The following is a 19,997-nucleotide window of genomic DNA, read 5'->3' on the forward strand; positions in this document are numbered from 1 at the left end:
GAAATAACAAACAAGAGCAGGACATTAATGATTCCCTCCTCTGACGACCCAAACCAGGGGTAAAAGGCCGACCATCTTTCCTAAGTTAGAAATACCTATTAATAAGTGACAGATGTATAAAGACTGAGACCTACCATACAGCTTTGCAATTAAAATAGACACGTGTGCTAGATATTCAATTTGCAAAGACTTTTAAAGGTATGAATTGTTCATTATGATCTGTTGGGTACCTGGCTCCTGATTGCGTAAGAATGGATTGGGATGTTTTTCACAACACTGTAATGTGGAAGATTGTACGAACCGATTCAATTCCAGCTCCGAAATTTGACGTAACTTTGAGCAAGTCACAGTCTCTAATCCTTAGTTTTCTTATTTGTAGAATGGAGGTAATGGTTCTTATCTCACAAAGTTTATACGAGGAATAAATAAGAAATCGTAGACAAGGGACCTGGCACATAATAACTAGTCAATGAGTGACAGCTATTATTTAAAAGTGACATTTCCATTTCCCTCTCTGGGTCTCTGTCTCTCTCTCCCCATCCCACTCTAGAAGTTATTAAGATATCATAGGGGCTGGGGGAAACCCCCTAATATAGTAGTCCTGTTGTCCTCAGGCTGTACAGAATTTTCAGTAACAGAACTGAGCTCCTCTAGACTGCTATGTTATCAAGTCATCACCTGCTTGCTTGGCTAATCTCTGGTGAAGGTGAAGTGAAGGCTCAAGGAAATGTCTTGTCACAATATTTACATGGACATTTCATCCTTACATTCACATGGATGCCAGCACCCCAGATCAGGTTTGTATATTTAGATGATTGGAACTATGGTGACAGGGAGCTACTGAGCCTTATTCACATCACACATTAAGCAGGTACACAAACACAGGTCTGTAGACAGAAAAAACTTATTTTCCTAGACAAAGCAACCACCTGAGAACTAAAAGATCTGGGTTCTGTTATTACCTTGTTTGCCTCCAGTCAAAAACCTAGTATGGTTTTGGGTACAGCTCTGTTCCTAAATTCTCAAAAGGAGGCAGTTTTAAGTGGAAAATAAAATAGAATGATAACATGGTCTCAACAATTTAATAAAATATTCCAAGTAATAAGAATCAAAAATGACAAAATAAAGAAATAGCCAACATTATCAGATAGCCATAAAAGCTAAGTTTGACAAAATGCAATGTTAAAGATGATTCTAAGAATTTAAGAAGTCATTAAGATTTGCTAGATGGGATGCTGCCCAATTCATGAATCATGTAACAAAAGCAATTAGAGCTTCAACTAAAAAAAAAAAGTAACAAAATGTATTTACTTAAAGGAAATCATTCAAACAAAGACAGACATTCTATATGTTATAAAAATTTAAATGCCCCAATATCTATAATTTTAAAAATTAGAATCTAAATGTTCAGTGAGAATGGTGTTCAACCCAGTAGAATATTGTTTAAATGATATTTATTTAGACTATGTAGAAACATGGAAATATTTATGCTATGTCCATGTTAAAAATACAAAATTCATCTTCACTGTAAAGACAACTTTGTAGGGTGCTTGGGTGGCTCAGTCAGTTAAGCGTCTGCCTTCAGCTCAGGACATGATCCCAGAGTCCTGGGATCGAGCCCTGCGTCAGACACCCTGCTCAGCAGGAGCCTGCTTCTCCCTCTCCCACTCCTCCGGCTTGTGTTCCCTCTCTCACTGTCTCTCTCTGTCAAATAAATAAATAAAATCTATTTTTAAAAAAGACAACTTTGTAAAATTTTTGCTCATAGACAAGAAACAGAAGGAAATCCAAACAAGTGAAAACAGTGAGTGGGTGAGCATTTTTCTATTCTTAAATCTTTATTATATCTTTTATAACAATTTTAAGGGACAGAAGTACAACTCCTTTGTTTCTGAGTACAGATTCAGCTCATATTACATATTATCTAAGCGCCTCTTGTCCACAGAAAACACACTCACTTAAAACTAAGTCAGATCTTACCTGGACAAACACAATGATACACTAAGTCTAAAAAATCCTGCTCTGTCATTTGCTATGTAACCCTGGGGCGAGTCCGTTTTCCAAAGGAGTAAGCTATGAATAATGTTGTCTGTCCCCACAAGATTGCTGAGAGCATTAAACAAGTTAAGGTTTTTTGGGGTTTTTTTTTTTTAATATTTTATTTTTTTAACAGAGAGATCACAAGTAGGCAGAAAGGCAGTTAGAGGGGGAGAGGGAAGCAGGCTCCCCGCTGAGCAGAGAGCCCAATGTGGGGGCTCAATCCCAGGACCCTGGGACCATGACCTGAGCCGAAGGCAGAGGCTTAACCCATTGAGCCACCCAGGCGCCCCAAACAAGGTAAGGTTTTAAGGTATCTAGTACAGGATCTGGCAGGTATTAGGGACTCCACAGAGAGTACCCACCACCATCACTATCACCACCTTCTCTGGGCTCCTGACAACCAACATAATCAAAAGTGTCTTCCCCTCCCTTTGGCTCATCCCAGGAAGAGCATGTACCACGTGGGGCTCCTTCTCTGTGTCTCGATATGGAGAACATGTGAGCTTCAAAGGCTTCGAGACTGTGAGCTGTCAGAGCAGGAAATCTTATTCACCTTGCATATATGCCCAGCCCCTGCACAGTACCCAGCCCACACCACACATGCACCAAATGTCTATGGAAGGAGACTCCAAGAAGTTTAAATACCTCAATATGTTAAGGACAACAGCAAAGCAGGAGCCTCAGAAGGGTAGTTGTGGGTTTGGGGGTCTTTTAGTTGGTAATAGGTCTGTGCTTAGAAGTAAGCACAACTGCTATTGTGCAAAAAAGCAGGACTTTATTGAGCTTCTTTACATTTTGTCTGTAGTTGCTTTTATTTTTATTTTTAATTCTGTGCAATAGATGGGGACCATGACCTTTCCCAAACATCTTTATCCAAATTAAGAAAAAGTCAGCAGAAATAACCTACACTCTGGTTTTAAGGGACAAATCTAAGATTTCTAATCCTAAGTTCCAAAGTTTCCTAATTAGAGTCTTACTACTCCAACAGTATCTAGTTGAGGAACCTACAGAGAAATTATACCCTAGGTACCAGTAGGACTAGGACCCCCAACTTCTCCCAGCAACTACCTTCCACTATGGCTATTAACTGGCAATACATTTATGGACTCCTCTTCTAAATTTAAAAAAAAAAAAACATGTTTTTAATATCTCTTCCCAATTCACTTCAATGATCTTCTCCAGTCCCTGGGAGAAGTGGCTGGGACCCCAGCCATTTCTGAGAAGTGACTTGCCTAAGCTGTGAAGCAGCACCATGGAAAAAAAGATCCTTAAATCAAACCAAGACTCCAACACCCAGCTCAGAGTCCTCCCCACCTGACAAGACTGATGAATGTGTGTCCTCGAGGTGAGAAGTCGGGCTGATCTAGTGCTGTGAACTCTAACCAACCATTCACCCTCACAAGAAGGTACAGGGGGAACCTCCTTGAACACAGACACTGTTCTGGGACCTACTTCAGAAGCGAGGGGCAAAATGGAGTTTACTAGAACCTTCTGGCCATTATAGATACAGCTGAGTTTCCTGAAAAGGCCCATTCCAAGAACTTTCCACAAATGCTCTCTTTTTAACCTCTTTCTCATCAAGTATGAATGCTTTGGCTAAAAACAAAAAAGTGGAAATTTAAGTTCTCTGAGATTTAGAAGTAGTTCTTCAATGTCCCAGACTTCAGACAAAAAGGAACTTGACTCCTTTACTCCTATTTCTGAAAGTTGGTGGGAAGGTGGGGAAGTCAATAAAAATGTGAATATTTAACACTGTTTTAATGACATACTGAAGACCTGCACTGAATGCCTTAGAAGGTATTTACACATCTATACACATTTGTAGCTTGACTGTAAAACATATGTAAGATTAGGCCAGAACCACCTCGTAAGTCCTGGGGTATTTCTTTGAAGATCCTGGACTCCCTTATATTCCTCCTACTCTCCTTCCATCTCATAAAACAGTTAAGTTTTATAGTAGTTGAGTCCACAAATTCACAATCTCCCCTATTGTTGGAAGTTATCATTTAAAAGACAAGCTAACAGTATCCCTCTCTAGCTTAAAAACATTGACACAGAGCTACCCACTTTCTCAGTGCACTGCAGCCCTAAGCCAAAAGAACTGCCCAACAGTTCTATTTATTTGGTAGTTGGGTCCAAACAACTTAGTAAGTATTAATGTTCTGATGACTTAGTAACCATTTGAAAAAATAATATACATAAATGGAAAGGCAGAAATGTTTTACTTCACTCAGAATTCACCATAATCCCTTGCTAACAGGACGTGTGCCCCTATTGGGCTCTGCACAACTTCTTTCTGAATCAAATGGAACACAGCTTCCCTCATTTCCTGTTCCACATTGATTTTTCACATGGTACTTGCCTTTTACCATAGAAACCACCAAAAAACCAGCTCCACAGAGGTGAAGTCACTGAAAGGAATTTAAGGTACTCCAATAGTAAAACTACACCATGCTAATAGTTCATGCAATGTGCCAGCATCACTGGTCTTCCCTTGAAGTGTTAAAATATCCGTGTTGCACCCTGTGAGTTCACTGTAGCACCCTCGGGTGCCTCAGGGCACAGTTTGGAAACTAAGTGTTAATGGTTCCCAACTGCCTCCAGGAAAAAAGTCTAAAAGCATGACATATATCTAGACTATTGCTGGAAGAATATACAAGATATATAAGAATGTGCAAATAGGAAATAATATTTGTCTCTGGGGAGAGTAAGCAAGTAAGCTAGGAGACAGAGAAATGGCAAAGGCTTCCTTTTCATTATAGAGCCCCTTATAACTTCTCAATTTTAAGCTTTGTCCAAAAAACATTGTTCTAAAAATGTTTTTTATATCCTAAGTATAAAAAGTATAAAATTTAAGTGATTCAAAAATTAGTAATGGTCATTGTTGATTTAAACACACACACACACACACACACACACACACCAGCAAGAGCCAGAGCTGAGGGAAAGATCCTTAACTGTGACTTTACCTGAATGCACATCCAGGTAATCGGGAAGAGTGACTTGAATGCTGAGGGGCAAGATGGTGATCCCAAGGCTTGGGTAAGCCATTCAGCACCATCTGATGGTCTCAGTTTCCCTTATATAATCAATATTGAAGGTCATAATTGAATGATTCAATGGGCTCAATGTCACTGTTGAGCCCATGAAAAACATATTGGTCATGAAATCAGGAAGTGACTGGAGAAAAAGAAGCTTCTATCCAAGAGAAAGCATTAATCAAATACATGTATTTTGTGAGGGGAAGACAGGCATCATGATGACCTTTCAATAGCAATAAAAAAACTCTTTCTAGTCAAAGAAATAAAGAGACTGCAAGAGAGTTCTGAGTTCTCTTCCTCTCCAAGAAAAGACAAACCCAATGTCCCTTCTAGTGAAAAAGTATGTGGCAGAGGCTACTAGCTGCCTCCCAGTAGCCACTCTCCCCTTCTTCTTCAAATAGACTTTACTCCATGAAGCCAGTTAGTAAACTGAATATACCTTCCAGTTCCCTGCGCAGCACGTGGTATGGGCACATGACCAACTCCTGACCAGAGAGGTGTAAATTGAGGTGTTGCTTAGGGATCTGAGAGAAGACTGACGAAAGGAAGCTGATGACTCCACAGGGAGAAGAGATTTTTTTTTTTTTGTCCTTCCCCCCTTCCTCTTTGCTCTTTCTGGGATGGGGATGTAATGGCAGGAGTTCCAGAAGGCATTCTGGATCTTGTAGTGGCCATGAGGTTAGAATCACAGGGCAGGATGGAGGGGGAAGAGTCTAGATCCCAATGAACATGAGGCCAATCACATCAGCCCGGACTTGCTGCTTCCTGATATCCTCTACACAAGAGAGAAATAAACAACTCCTTTATTTAAAGTCACCAATATTTTAAGTTTTCTGTTACATAAGCCAGATCTAACCCCAATATGGTCCTTCACTTGAATGCACCAGTCACATCAGCTTGAAAACAGCTGTGATCAGTGTAACAAGAGAAAAGTGACTGCTCCAAGGGCCATGAAGCATCTTCACAAGGCAACTGTAAATCTGGGCTTGCAAAACCAAATTCTTAGTGGGATGAAGCAGCCAACATCAATTTGTGACGATTCTGGGTAAACAAGCATTAGAGAGAAACAGGGCCTGAGGCCAGCCCCGAAGTACCAACGACGTTCACATTTAAAGTTTTTTTAAAAACCAGTGGAATCCAATTAGAATCTATTTGCTGGACTGTGACTTTTCAGTATATTCTGTGGTTTTCTAAGATATGGAATGCTAAGTGAATACAGACAGCAGCCTGCAGAGACAGACCCGCTGGAATGGAATGGTAGGTTAGCATTCCCAAGAAGCAGTGGAAGAGGCACTATGAGGCACAAAACCTCAGTGTTCACTTTTGGATTAATTCTTAAAATAGTTACTTTACCATATCCTATACCACCAAAATGATCACTAGAGAAATCAAACCGAAAGGTCTTTCAAGCAAAAGACACAAAGGTTAAAGGGCACAGGGGCAGCTGACTTCTCCATTCAGCCAAAGAAAATAATGGAAAATAGCAACAGTAATTCAAAATGTTTAATTATTTTCACCTTCAAAAATGCCACCAAATTCAGAGTTTCATCATCTTTATCAGTAGAAGGGAGCCCAAGACTAATAACTAAAGCATCAGAATGCACCCAATCATTTCAGCTTTGAGGTCCATTCTGAGCTGGTTTGGGTTTGGTTGGTTGATTTAGGCTGTGGTTGAAAGACCACAGAGAGGTGGGAAAGATTGGCCAGGGTAGAAAAACCAGCTACAAATAAGCCTCATAAAGAAAATCATGACTGAAAATCAGGACAAAATACAGCAAACATAAGCCCGGTGTAGAAAAATGGAGGATCAGAGCGGGAAGGACACTCAGCTCCATGACTGTTTCCAATGGCTTTACTTTTCAAATAATTAATGTGTCTTTTCATTACAACAGTAACACGTGTTTGTTACAAAATATTTAAACAACAGATAAGCATGGGGTGCCTGGGTGACTCAGTAGGTTAAGCCTCTGCCTCCAGCTCAGATCATGGTCTCAGGGTCCTGGGATCCAACCCCGCATCGGGCTCTCTGCTCAGCGGGGAGCCTGCTTCCCCCTCTCTCTCTGCCTGCCTCTCTGCCTACTTGTGATCTCTCTCTTTCTGTCAAATAAATAAATAAAATCTTTTTAAAAATAAATAAATAATTTTTTCCAAAACATCAGATAAGCAAAAAGAAGAAAATAAAAATCACCTCAATCCTGCCACTGGGAAAAAGTTACCATATCAACAATCTGCAATATATTTTGCCAGACTCTTCCGGACTCTCAGTTATATATGTATCCATGTGTGTATATACCCACACATGTACATATAAACACACACATACATGCACACACATACATACACACATACACATACACACGTATATTGTGTGTATAATTTTTTTTACCAAAATGAAATGATAACATGCAAATGATTTTGAAATTTCTTTCAAACAATAATCCTAGGCATTTAGGAATATAAACTTACTTGGTCCAAAATTATCAAGTCCCTTTTTCTCCTGGGAGCATGATGACATGGTACAGAAACTGGTACTCATTTGCATGAACAAAATTGGCTTTTCTTTTTTTTTTTTAATATTTTATTTATTTGACAGAGAGAAATCATAACTAGGCAGAGAGGCAGGCAGAGAGAGAGGAGGAAGCAGGCTCCCCGCAGAGCAGAGAGCCCGATGCAGGGCTCAATCCCAGGACCCTGGGATCATGACCTGAGCTGAAGGCAGAGGCTTTAACCCACTGAGCCACCCAGGTGCCCCCAAAATTGGCTTTTCTGAATGAGGGAGAAGAAAATCACTGTGAGGCACACACCACATTAATCATTGTGCAGGCAAGATCCGTGGACGGATGATATAAATCATGTACAAAACTTTGAGGAGAAAAAAGATACTAGCATAGTCTCAAAGTATTACTCCCAAAGTATTTATTAATTACACTGTATCATCACAGTGGAGAAACCCAGCTGAAATCACCTCAACAAGGTGTCAAGGTTACACACCAATAGGAAGACATCTCAGCATTACATGACCCTCAATATCATGTACTGAGGAGGGCACATCACCTCTGTGGTGTTCCTGCCAAAAATGCATTACCTCAGACTTTGGAGGACACATCAGACAAATCCGAATTGAGGAACATTCTACAGAATAACTAGCCAGTAGTCTTGAAGAGTGTCACAATTATTAAAGACAAAAAAAAAAAAAAGACTGAGGAACTATCAAAGATCAGATATGATTTTAAAAAATGACATCTAAATACAACATGGGATCCTTTAAAAAGGACATTAGTGGGGGGAAATGGTGAAATCTGAATAAAGTCTGTAGTTGAGCTAATATTAAAAAAAAAAGTCTCTTCTTTCAAGGCAGTGAAAAAAGCAGAAGCAGAATCATAATTACTCTCCAGTCACTGTAAGTATAATTGCTTTAGAACACTAAACCCAACTCTAAGAGGGCTAGAAGCATCCTTCGCCACTAGGTAAACACGAAACAGAGGCAGGTCATCACAAGGTAAATGGTTTCCTCTTATCATTAAACTGTAGAGCAATAAATAACTATTATTCCAAATCAAACAAGCACGTGCACACACACACACACACACACACACACAAAATCTGGGCACACTATTGATAACTATTTACATTACCTAAAAAAATCTTGGAATTCCTCCTTTTTGGTAATGCTCCACCAGACGCCCCTCTTACCTTCTGAAAAGAAAACAAGAGATTGTTAAAATGCAGCCTGTAGAACAGACGATGGGGAAGGGCTGGGGGAGTACATCTCACAGGTTCTCGGATTTTACAAAAGGCCAAGAGGAAATTCTCAACCTGGACTAGAGATTCCAGAATACACCAGAACTGGACCAGGTCACTGGAGGCAGGTAAAGGGCAATGCTATTGTTCTACCTGATTATTTTCACCAAGTTATCAAGACAGCACCTCTGGAAAAGGAAATGGAACCAGGGATCAAGGTGAACTAGACATTTCAACTTCCAATTGCCACATGCTTCCAAGAGACTGGAGTCCATGCCCAATGCTGGAACTATGCTGGAGAGATCATATTGGCTCCTGGAGGGAAGGCCCTTCTTCTCTTATTCCCCTGCTACCCACTAGGTCCCTGTGCTTCGTCCTGGGCATGCACAACAATCACTGTTGAAAGAGCTAATAAATTCTGATAAGCAGTCACTGATAGTCTGGTCATATTAAATCTCAGTCTAACCTCTCTTGAATATTTCTGGATGGCTAGCTGCCATCCGAGGCTTCATGTATTTTCTACCTCTGGTGGAAGTCCCTGGCAGCAACGAAATAAATGTCCATCAAGTGGTTAAGCTAAAGAAATCATTCATTACCCTCTGACACACACAAAATTTTACCCTCAAATCGGATTATAAAAATTTTTGTTTTGGGCGCCTGCGTGGTTCAGTCAGTTAAGCGTCTGACCTTCAGCTCAGGGCATGGTCCGAGAGTACTGGGTTCAAGCCCTGAGTCGAGCTCCCTGCTCGGAAGAAAGTCTGCTTCTCCCTTTCCCTCTGCCCCTCCCCTTCCCCCAGATCATGCACTCTCTCTCTCTCTCTCTCAAATAAATAAAAATTTTTTAAATTTTTTTTTGGTTTCAAATGGCCAAAATCTTATTTCTACCTTGTTTGTCCTCTTGGTTATTAGAAAAAAATACATTTCCAGCACACCATAATGTGAGGGTCAAAGGCCGGCATCCTTCCAAGTAACCACGAGTTTTGGCAGCATCAAGGCATTACTACTGCTTTAGTCTGTTGCCTTATCAGTCTTAAGCCTCCTTTGCCACATTTTATTATTTGGCATTGAAGGCTGACTCATCTTTGTGATTCTCACATTAAGTTTTTATAGCTTCTACTATACGTTTATAGTTCACATCTTAGGCATGTGAAAATGATTGAACACTTTAGCTCAAAAACCTGTCTCTCCAAATACTCATGCCAAATTCATGCCCCCTCTCTTGGAATCCCTCTCCTCCAAGGTCTCCGAGACGCTCTTCCTCTCCCCACCACATGCCTGCCTCAAAAAAGGGATGAAATATACCCTGTACCAAAGGCACATTTAGCAATCCTGGAGGTCATTTGGAATCTCTCTACCAAAGTTTATGGCAGCTTTTAATCGTTCCGACCTCACTGTCTCCTCCACTCCTGCAGGATGGTGGAGGGAGAAAGAAGGACAAGGGCCACCTGAGCACCTGTTAGAACACGAGGCTCTCCCTGATCCAGCCATCGACACCTTAGATGTGGATTAGATCTACTTCCTTTCAGGAAAAAAAAAAAACAAAAAAATCCACTAGGTTTTCCTTCCAAAGACCATCACCTCTGTGCCTGCCTCAGTCTCCACTAGAAATCAACAGGGTTTGAGAAACAGGAACTTCTAAGTCATCAAACATGACTGTGCCCATGGGTCAGGCTCTGTGAGGCCCCTGAGACTGCAAAGTGAATGAAGAGATGGTCCATTCCTTGAGAACTCCACCAGCAAAGTAGGGGAACATTTATGCAAACAAATAGCACAATAGATTCTGGTGAGTACTAAGAGATGTGTGAAAAAGGTAGGATCATAAGGAGGAAATGACTTTTCTGGAGGTGGAAATTGTGGGCATGTAAGAAGGGCAGCATGTTTGGCATTTAGCAGCTGCTTAGCAAATATTTATTCAATGGATGGCTGGATGATGGATGGAGGGATGAATGATTAATGGAGGAAGGCATTTCAGGAAGGAAGGAAAGAAGGGAGGCAGGGAAGGAGGGAGGAATAGGCAGATAAATGGAAGGATAAATGGATGGATGGATGGATGGATGATGGATGGATAGAAAGATGATGAATAGACAGATGGATATGCTGATCACAGAGAATACAACAGGTATGAAAGGAATCAGACATCCCAGAGAGGAAAAAACAAACAACATGTACAAAGGTATGAATCATAGTATATTTCAGGAAGAGGTAGTTTGATATATATAAAGCACAAAGCAGGTAGAGTAAAAGTAGAGTCAGAAAGGCTAGAAGGGGCCAGATTATGGAAGGCCTTATAATCTCATGCCAAAAAAAAAAAAAAAAAAAAAAGTCTTCATCCTGCAACAAAGGGAGATACCAGAAATTTAATCTTCTGAGTCTCACAGATACACAGACATGTGCATTTGAAAACACCACTCTGAGTGCAGCGTGCACATTAGGTGGGAAGGAAGGCAGCAAGTTTGAAAGAAAGACTAGTCAGGAAGCAAAAGCATTAGTCCTTTTAAGGGATAAGGAGCTTTTAGGCAAAAACAGCAGGATGGAGAGGACAGAATGGACTTCAGAGCCATTTGGGAGGGCCAAATAACTAGATTTGGGTCACCAACCAGCCATGGAATGAAAGAAGAATCCAAAAGATTTCTAGAATTCAAGACGAAGGACAACTCTGAGAAAGAGGATTATTCATTGAGTGTGAGCACACTGAGCTTCAAGTACCTATGCGGTATTAGTAGGAGAAGCCACATCAGTCAGATAGTCAGGTGTTTGGCTCTGGAGAGACCCTGATTAGGAAGTCACCAGTTCAGAGACAGTGATTAAACAAGGCAATGGACAACACTGATGAGGAAGAGCAGCTCCAGAGAAAGATGATCAAAAGGCACCCTAGGGGGTCACCTGGGTGGCTCAGTGGGTTAAAGCCTCTGCCTTCGGCTCAGGTCATGATCCCAGGGTCCTGGGGTCGAGTCCCGCATCGGGTTCTCTGCTCAACGGGGAGACTGCTTCCTTTTCTCTCTCTGCCTGCCTCTCTGCCTACTTGTGATCTCTCTGTCAAATAAATAAATAAAATCTTAAAAAAAAAAAGAAGGCACCCTAGGAAGTGTGCTACTTAAGGAATGAATGAATGAAGACATACTAGTGAGACAAAGTCAGAAAAGGCAGCCTGAAAAACAGGAGAAGGCCAGGAAAGAATGGTGCCAAAGAAAGCAGAAGAGCAGTTCCAAAATGGAAACAAGTTCAAATACCCAAAAAGTCAATTGAAATCAGGATTGAAAGTATCCACTAAGCATGACAATGCGCGGTCACTACAGCCCCAATAGTTCCAGCTGGTTTAGCAGGAACACTTACCCGATGGCAATGCTAACTTCCAGCAAGGAAACAGGAAAGCTGTTAAAGACACTTTAACTGAGGGATGGGATGACCAAAGGAGGACACAAATTATAGGGACAGTTTTGTGGTGTGTTCTTTTTTAAGTTGGGAGAAAAAAGCCAGAAGAGGGAGATGTTGAAAAAAAAAAAGGAATTAAGGGGGCGCTTGGGTGGCTCAGTGGGTTAAAACCTTTGCCTTCGGCTCGGGTCATGGTCCCAGGGTGCTGGGATTGAGCCCTGCATCAGGATCTCTGCTCAGCAGGGAGCCTGCTTCCTCCTCTCTCTCTGCCTGCTTCTCTGCCTACTTGTGATCTCCATCTGTCAAATAAATAAATAAAATCTTTGAAAAAAAAAAAAGGAATTAAGGAAGAAGCAAGTTTCTCGGGGGGAAACAGAGCTGTGAGGACAGAGAGAACATAGCTTTCTGCTGGAATGTGGGAACCAGAGGCAAGGAGTTCCCAGGAGGCAAGAGAAAAGTTCAGGAAGTTCCTGTCCAAGGTCCCTGTTTTCTCAGGGACATACAAGTCAAATCGTTCTCTGAGGATGATGAGGGAGGCCCTGGTAGGGCACAGAGGATGACATCTGGAGTCTGGAGTGGAAGAAGCTACAGGCCAGGTTTGCTGGGCAGTGAGTCAGGCCAGGTTTGCTGGGCAGTGAGTCAGCCCAGCGGGAGGGGGAGGCCAGGAGTCTGACATAGCCCAGACCAAGGTGGTGCAGGATTGCTCATAATGTGCACCCAGAAGCCAGGATGAGACTGACAGCATGACTAACCAGAGCTCTGGGGACAGTTAAGAAGGCAAGACAAGGGGATAAGGGTCCCTTGAGGGCAGCAGTTGCAACAATACATTTTAAGCCCTGAGAAGCAGTCTCAGCAAACAGGGGGAGTGGCCACCTGGAGCAGTCACAGGCCTGCAGACTACAAGGAGAGAAAACAACAGAGTGAAATCAGAATAAATGAAAGCTAAACTGAGAGAGGGTTGTGGTCACAGAGTGAAATATTTAACTGAAAATTTCAGAGGCAGAGCTAACTGCCCAAGATTACCAGCATTCTGCAATTCTACCACTTGCTTTGGGATCAAGTTATCTCAAGCCTCTGGGCCTTGGTTTCATTTCCCTCCTCCCCAACCCCCCAGTTTCCTAAAACTTCATCATTTTACACTAAGACATATGTCTGGGACAAAGCGTACCTCATAAGAATTGCTAGGTCCCTCATAATGAGAGCACTGAATGTAAATCATGTACTATCAGGCCAACATTAGATTATTTTAAAGCTAATCATTGAGTTGATGGTTTATCTGACCTCCTGGCCTTTCTTCCTCCTCTTCCTCCTACTCTGCCCACTGTCCAATTTGGGGATCTCTCCTTTGTCTGGAACTTAAACAGAGAACATATTAGGTGGGCTAAGGCGAATGATCAGATGAACTTCAAATCAGCATTTACTATTTAGAAGTTCCAACACAGTCTACAGACTATAAGGACTGAAGTGAAAAGTGAATAGTATTGCTAACTATAAAAATCAATATCTGAATTTTAATAACATCCCCAAACATTATCAATAACCAATTAAAATACATGAAGAAGTAAAAATTAGCAGTAACAATAGTTACAAAAATTACAGATAACCTAAAAAAAGACTCACAAAATACAAGCTCTTTTATTGAAAACTACAAAACGGTATTGAAGGAGACAAAAGAGAATGGAATAAACAGAGAGGTATGTCATTTTGAATACTCACATTCAATAAATATTTCTGAAACACCTACTATGTCCTGGGATTGTTAAGGGCTGAAGCCATGGAACTGAACGAAACAGACAAAAATCCCTTCCCTTGTGGAGTTTACCCGCTGTTGTGGATTATAGAGTAATCTCCAAATTCACTGTGATACCCTCAAAATCTCAACAGGAATTTTCACACTAGTTGAACTGATTGTAAAATACATAGAAAAACAAATGTCTAAACCCAGAAAAGTTCTGGTAAAAGTGCTTGTGCTACGAGATACCCAGGCTTGCTGCACCAGTGCAGAGACAGAAAAATAAGATCAACAGAAAAGAACCGAGAGACCCACAACAGACCCAAGTATGAATGCCCAGTTAAAATGTAAAAAAAGATGGTGCTATAAATCATTGAGAAAGACTTACTACTCTAGTAAGAGCAGGACAACTGGTTACCAGTAAGGAAAATAAAAAACAGATTCCCATACTTCATACAAATACAACAATACACTATAGGTGGATTAAAGTCCAAAAACGTCAAAACACACATATGCTCATGCAAACACACGTGCACTTCAAAAACAAAAGTATTAAAAGAAGTATCATTGGGACGCCTGGGTGGCTCAGTTGGTTAAGCAGCTGCCTTCAGCTCAGGTCATGATCCCAGCATCCTGGGATCAAGTCCTGCATCAGGCTCCTTGCTCAACGGGGAGTCTGCTTCTCCCTCTGCCTCTGCCTGCCACTCTGTCTGCCTGCCACTCTCTCTGACAAATATAAATAAATAAAATCTTTAAATACATTTAAAAAAAAAAAAAAAGAAGTATCCTTATGACCTTGAGTTGGAAAACAACTTCATAGATAAGATACAAACGGCACAATTCATAAGGGAAAAGTTTAATAAATCTAACATCAAATTCAAAACTTCTATAAACAATAATTCATAAATGAAACAAAAAGTGAAACCACAGACCATAAGGAAAAAAAAAATCTGAGAAGAGAAAACCAGGATGGCTAGTAGACATATATGAAGATGTTTGACCCTTGAGGAAGGAAATGCCAATCATTTACATGCCACTTTGCAACCATTAGATTGGCAAATATCAAAAGTCTGACCAAATGTTTGTGACGATGTGAGAAAACAGGAATTGGTAATCAGTGCAGATAGGAATATGAATTGGGGCAACCACAGTGGAGTTTTTGGCAATGCCTCACCAAAACGAAGATAAGCACGCCCACACGCCAGCATTACCACTTCCAAATAGTTAATGGCTGCATCATTTGTAGAAGCAAAAAAAAAAAAAACGGGGGGGGAGTCTAAATGTTCATCTGTAGGACAGCAGGATAATAAATGACAAGGCACTCATAAGAGGGAATAACAAACAAACCATAAAATGAATTAAGTAGGGGCGCCTCGGTGGCTCAGTGGGTTAAAGCCTCTGCCTTCGGCTCGGGTCATGATCCCAGGGTCCTGGGATCGAGCCCCACATCGGGCTCTCTGCTCATCAGGGAGCCTGCTTCCTCCTCTCTCTCTGCCTGCCTCTCTGCCTACTTGTGATCTCTCTCTGTCAAATAAAATAAATAAAAATCTTTTTAAAAAAAAAATGAATTAAGTATATTCTGACGCACTGGAACATGAACAGCTTTCAAGAACAATCTGAAAAGGGAACGCTCTACACAGAATTATATGTAACAGCATGATAGTCTTTATCTACACCTTAAAAACACATAAAGTCCTTCCACACACTGTTCATGACTATCCGTACATAAATAAAATATAACGATGTACATAGGAATAAGAACAAATTTGCAGCCATGGTTACTACTCGGGAGGGAATCAAAAGGAACTTGAGCTTTCAGGAAAGTACTTTCTCTTGCTCAAAAGAAATATATAATAAATAAGGAGTCTGAAGCAAAAATATCCAATTTTTTTTTATTTCTGATTTGGAGATTTCTGAAATTATTTTGTGTACTTGTCTATATTTTTTACTTAATTTTTTTTTCCTTCAGTTGACTCATGTCTGGTTAACACTAATGAGAAATTCAGAGGAAGAGAAAAATTAAACTGGGTAAGGTAGAGTTCGGGGGAAATCCATGAATTTCTGCCAAGGGTCATGCTTCTGTTTCCCATCACCAAAGGGCATCAGAAATCACGTGGGCAGAGAAAACCCTCCAGGTGATAACAAACCGAGTGACAACGTTCCAGGAAAGATACCAAGGCCAGTTCTCCCAGCGGTGTCTCACCTCTCGCACGTGTCTTTTCAGGTGCATGTATACACTCTGTCCAGTTTTTCGAAAATGTCTTTCAACATGTTCCCTTCCAAAGGCCAAAAATGTATTCATGCATACATAGAGTCCACCTTCAGAATTCTAGGAGAAAGAGACAGGCGACAAAATTAACCAAAGATACCTTGCCAAGTCATTTAGATACAAAATGTGAAGGGAAGAAGGGTGAACGGTGAAGACAAGATCCAGCAAAAGGCCACCTGGCCGTCATAGTCCCCTGTGATGACCCTCCACCCACAGCAGGAGTTCCCATCCCAACCCCGAGTTCCAGGTGCTCCCGGACAGCTGCACACAGTCTCCCCCTCAGGAGAGCCTCGGCAGCCCTGGGAAATAAACATGCTTGTCTGACTCTCCAAACTGGTGTAAAGGACAATAAGGGAAGGAGAAGCTTGGCAATTGATCCAACTACCAGGACAGCAATCATTCTTCTTCACTGATCAATGCAAGTCTCCATCCAGGAACAGAAAGTTCTATACTCTTTTAGCAGGACAATTCGACGCAAAGATATTCTTCCCTTCCTTCGGTGACACGTGATATTTGATGGTACCATTAATAAACTAGGACAATTTAATAAGCCAATAATAACTTAATGAGTAAATTATAAAGGATGGAGTCCTATCATAATCTTAGCTACGTATTTTTGCATGCTAATGTGTGCCAGGTGTTCTCATACATTATTTCAGATTCTGACAATATTATTATTTCCATTTTACAGTTTAAAAAAAGAACTAGGGGTAAGTTACTTGCCCAAGTTCACAAGGCTTGAAAGTGTCAGTTCAACTAAAGCCGTTTCTCTTTTTATCCTTCTAGGCCACATTTCAAAAATTATTTAATTACAGACATCCTGGCACAATGAACAGTCAAGGATATTGTTCACATTTTAGATGCTTGAGTTTCTATCCCAATTTCATCTCTCCTCTTTTTCTCACTTTGTTTAATATGCTTCTGTGTAAATTTTGCCTATAAAATTAACCATCCTTGGGGCATCTGGCTGGCTCAGTTGGTTGAGCATATGACTCTTGATTTCGACTCAGGTCATAATCTCTGGGTCGTGAGATAGAGCCCCACATTGGACTCTGGGCACAGTGCAGAGTCTACATGAGGTTCTCCCCTCTGCCCCTCCCTTTCCACCCCTCATTTAAATAAACAAATAAAAACTATAAAATCAGCCATCCTTTCCTTAACGAAAGTGGATTTTTATTAAGCCCCTGTCAGTCTCACTTCACCAAATAATTTTAAAAAACAATTTTAAAAAAATCTATCAGAATTGCCCACAAGTACCTATCAAAATTCCTTACATTACCTTTCAGTAGAACACAAATTCAATATCAAAACAGACACTGATGTTCCTACAAATATATGAAAAATGATTTTTAAGTTCCAATAACTCAAGAATGCATCTTTTTTAAATTTCTAATAAAATTCTCCAACACTGTATCTATGGTTTATAAGCCAGACATAAAAGAGTCTTATCACAATGAAGATATTACAGCAGCATTAGTTCAGATATGTGCCTATTATTGGAGTAAATATATTGCATAAGGCAAGAAAACAAAAAAAAGCATAGAGATCACAAAGAAAGAGGTAAAATGGTCTCAATTTGTTGATAACATTATACTCCAAATGGAAAATCCTTAAAAATCTACAAAGTACTAACTAGTAAAACTAATCAATGAATTTAGCCAGGGTCTTGGAATACAGGTTTATAGGCAAAAATCAATTTCAATCAATTTCAATTTTATACTCTGGCAACAAACATCTTGCAAATGAAATTTTTAAAACTTGACTATAAAATAGCATTCAGAAAAGACAGAACTATTTAGCTTGTGCTTCTGGATAACTTTTTCTCTTTGAATGAGATCATTTGAATAAAACTAAAAAAGGTTTTCAACTAGAGGCAGCATATTATATTCACTTGATCAACAGATTAAATCCTTTCAGAAGTTTTCAATAGACGTGATTTTTGTACAGTCATAACCCTTAAAAAACTCAGCATCATTATAATGGTCAGTTATTCATTAAGCCCATTAAATTGAGCACCACATATTGTGATTTTAAAAAATAACATTTCCATTCTCTTCCAACAAAATGTAATTCAGTCAAAAATGTAATTCCGTCAAAAAGAATTCAAACCAAAAGATATACCAGGGAAAATATGAGATTTGGAACCAGGGTCCTGAACAGCCACTAATAGCTCTGTGGCCTAAAGGTTGTCATTCAGTCTCTGAGCTTCAGTATTTTCCTTCATAAGCATGTCTGCTGCAATAATTCCCATCTAACAGGTTTCATTAAGTTCAAAGGGGGTGAGATACATTCCATGCTATAAAGCATTACATAAACAATAGCAATTATTTATTATGAGCTACAGTTCTGTGTGCCACATGCGTCTCCTATTATCTCAATTATTGTATAATTGGCAGAAATAAGCAGAAGGAAGAAAACAGTGAGTCTGACAGCCACACTGGCTGGAGGCAAAAAATACTAATCTATCAGAAAAAAATAAATTAAGCAACTAGTAGGAGAACCAAGGAATTAGCCAGTGGAAGATGAAAAATGTTCAAGTACAGCATTTTTCTGGAGAAAAATACAGAATAGCTATAAAAGCAAGAGTTTATTGAAGAGACTGTCTTTTTTCCATTGTATATTTTTTTCCTGTTTTGTTAAAGATTATTTGACCATAGAGTTGAGGGTCCATATCTGGGCTCTCCACTCTGTTCCACTGGTCTATGTGTCTGTTTTTATGCCAGTACCATGCTGTCTTGGTGATCACAGCTTTGTAGTAAAGCTTGAAATCAGGTAACATGATGCTGCCAGTTTTGTTTTTGTTTTTCAACATTTCCTTAGAAATTCGGGGTCTCTTCTGATTTCATACAAATTTTAGGATTATTTGCTCCAGCTCTTTGAAAAATACTGGTGGAATTTTGATCGGAATGGCATTAAAAGTATAGATTGCTCTAGGCATTTTAACAATGTTTATTCTTCCGATCCAAGAGCATGAAACGGTCTTCCATCTTTTTGTGTCTTCTTCAATTTCTTTCATGAGTGTTCTGTAGTTCGAGTACAGATCCTTTACCTCTTTGGTTAGGTTTATTCCCAGGTATCTTATGGTTCTTGGTGCTATAGTAAATGGAATCGATTCTCTAATTTCGATTTCTGTATTTTCATTGTTAGTGTATAAGAAAGCCACTGATTTCTGTACATTGACTTTGTATCCTGCCACGTTACTGAATTGCTGTATGAGTTCTAGTAGTTTGGGGGTGGAGTCTTTGGGGTTTTCCATATAAAGAATCATGTCATCTGCGAAGAGATAGAGTTTGCTTTCTTCATTGCCAATTTGGATACCTTTTATTTCTCTTTGTTGTCTGATTGCCGTTGCTAGGAAAGACAGTCTCTTCAATAAATGGTGCTGGGAAAACTGGACAGCGATATGTAGAAGAATGAAACTCGACCATTCTCTTACACCGTACACAAAGATAAGCTCGAAATGGATAAAAGACCTCAACATGAGACAGGAATCCATCAGAACCCTAGAGGAGACCATAGGCAGTAACCTCCTCAATATCAGCCACAGCAACTTCTTTCAAGATATGTCTCCAAAGGCAAAGGAAACAAAAGTGAAAATGAACTTTTGGGACTTCATCAAGATCAAAAGCTTCTGCACAGCAAAGGAAACAGTCAACAAAACAAAAAGGCAACCCATGGAATGGGAGAAGATATTTGCAAAGGACAGTACAGACAAAAGGTTGATATCCAGGATCTATAAAGAACTCCTCAAACTCAACACACACAAAACAGATAATCATATCGAAAAATGGGCAGAAGATAT

At 40.1% G+C, this 19,997-nt stretch overlaps 1 protein-coding gene across 4 annotated transcripts in view; it reads right to left on the reverse strand.

Moving 5' to 3' along the window:
• USP13 (ubiquitin specific peptidase 13) overlaps window positions 1-19,997 on the reverse strand; it is a 113,531-nt gene that overhangs the window by 70,802 nt on the left and 22,732 nt on the right. For 3 of the 4 annotated variants that reach the window (XM_046003049.1, XM_046003047.1, XM_046003050.1), the window contains exons 2-3: window positions 16,130-16,255; window positions 8,717-8,777 (exon numbers count right to left, since the gene is read on the reverse strand). In XM_046003049.1, coding sequence (XP_045859005.1) covers window positions 8,717-8,777; window positions 16,130-16,255 — 187 coding nt within the window. The remainder of the gene's footprint in view (window positions 1-8,716; window positions 8,778-16,129; window positions 16,256-19,997) is intronic. The other variant, XM_046003048.1, reaches the window with a different exon arrangement.

Source organism: Meles meles, chromosome 4, assembly GCF_922984935.1.
Source record: "Meles meles chromosome 4, mMelMel3.1 paternal haplotype, whole genome shotgun sequence".
In the NCBI taxonomy this organism is placed as follows: Eukaryota; Metazoa; Chordata; class Mammalia; order Carnivora; family Mustelidae; genus Meles; species Meles meles.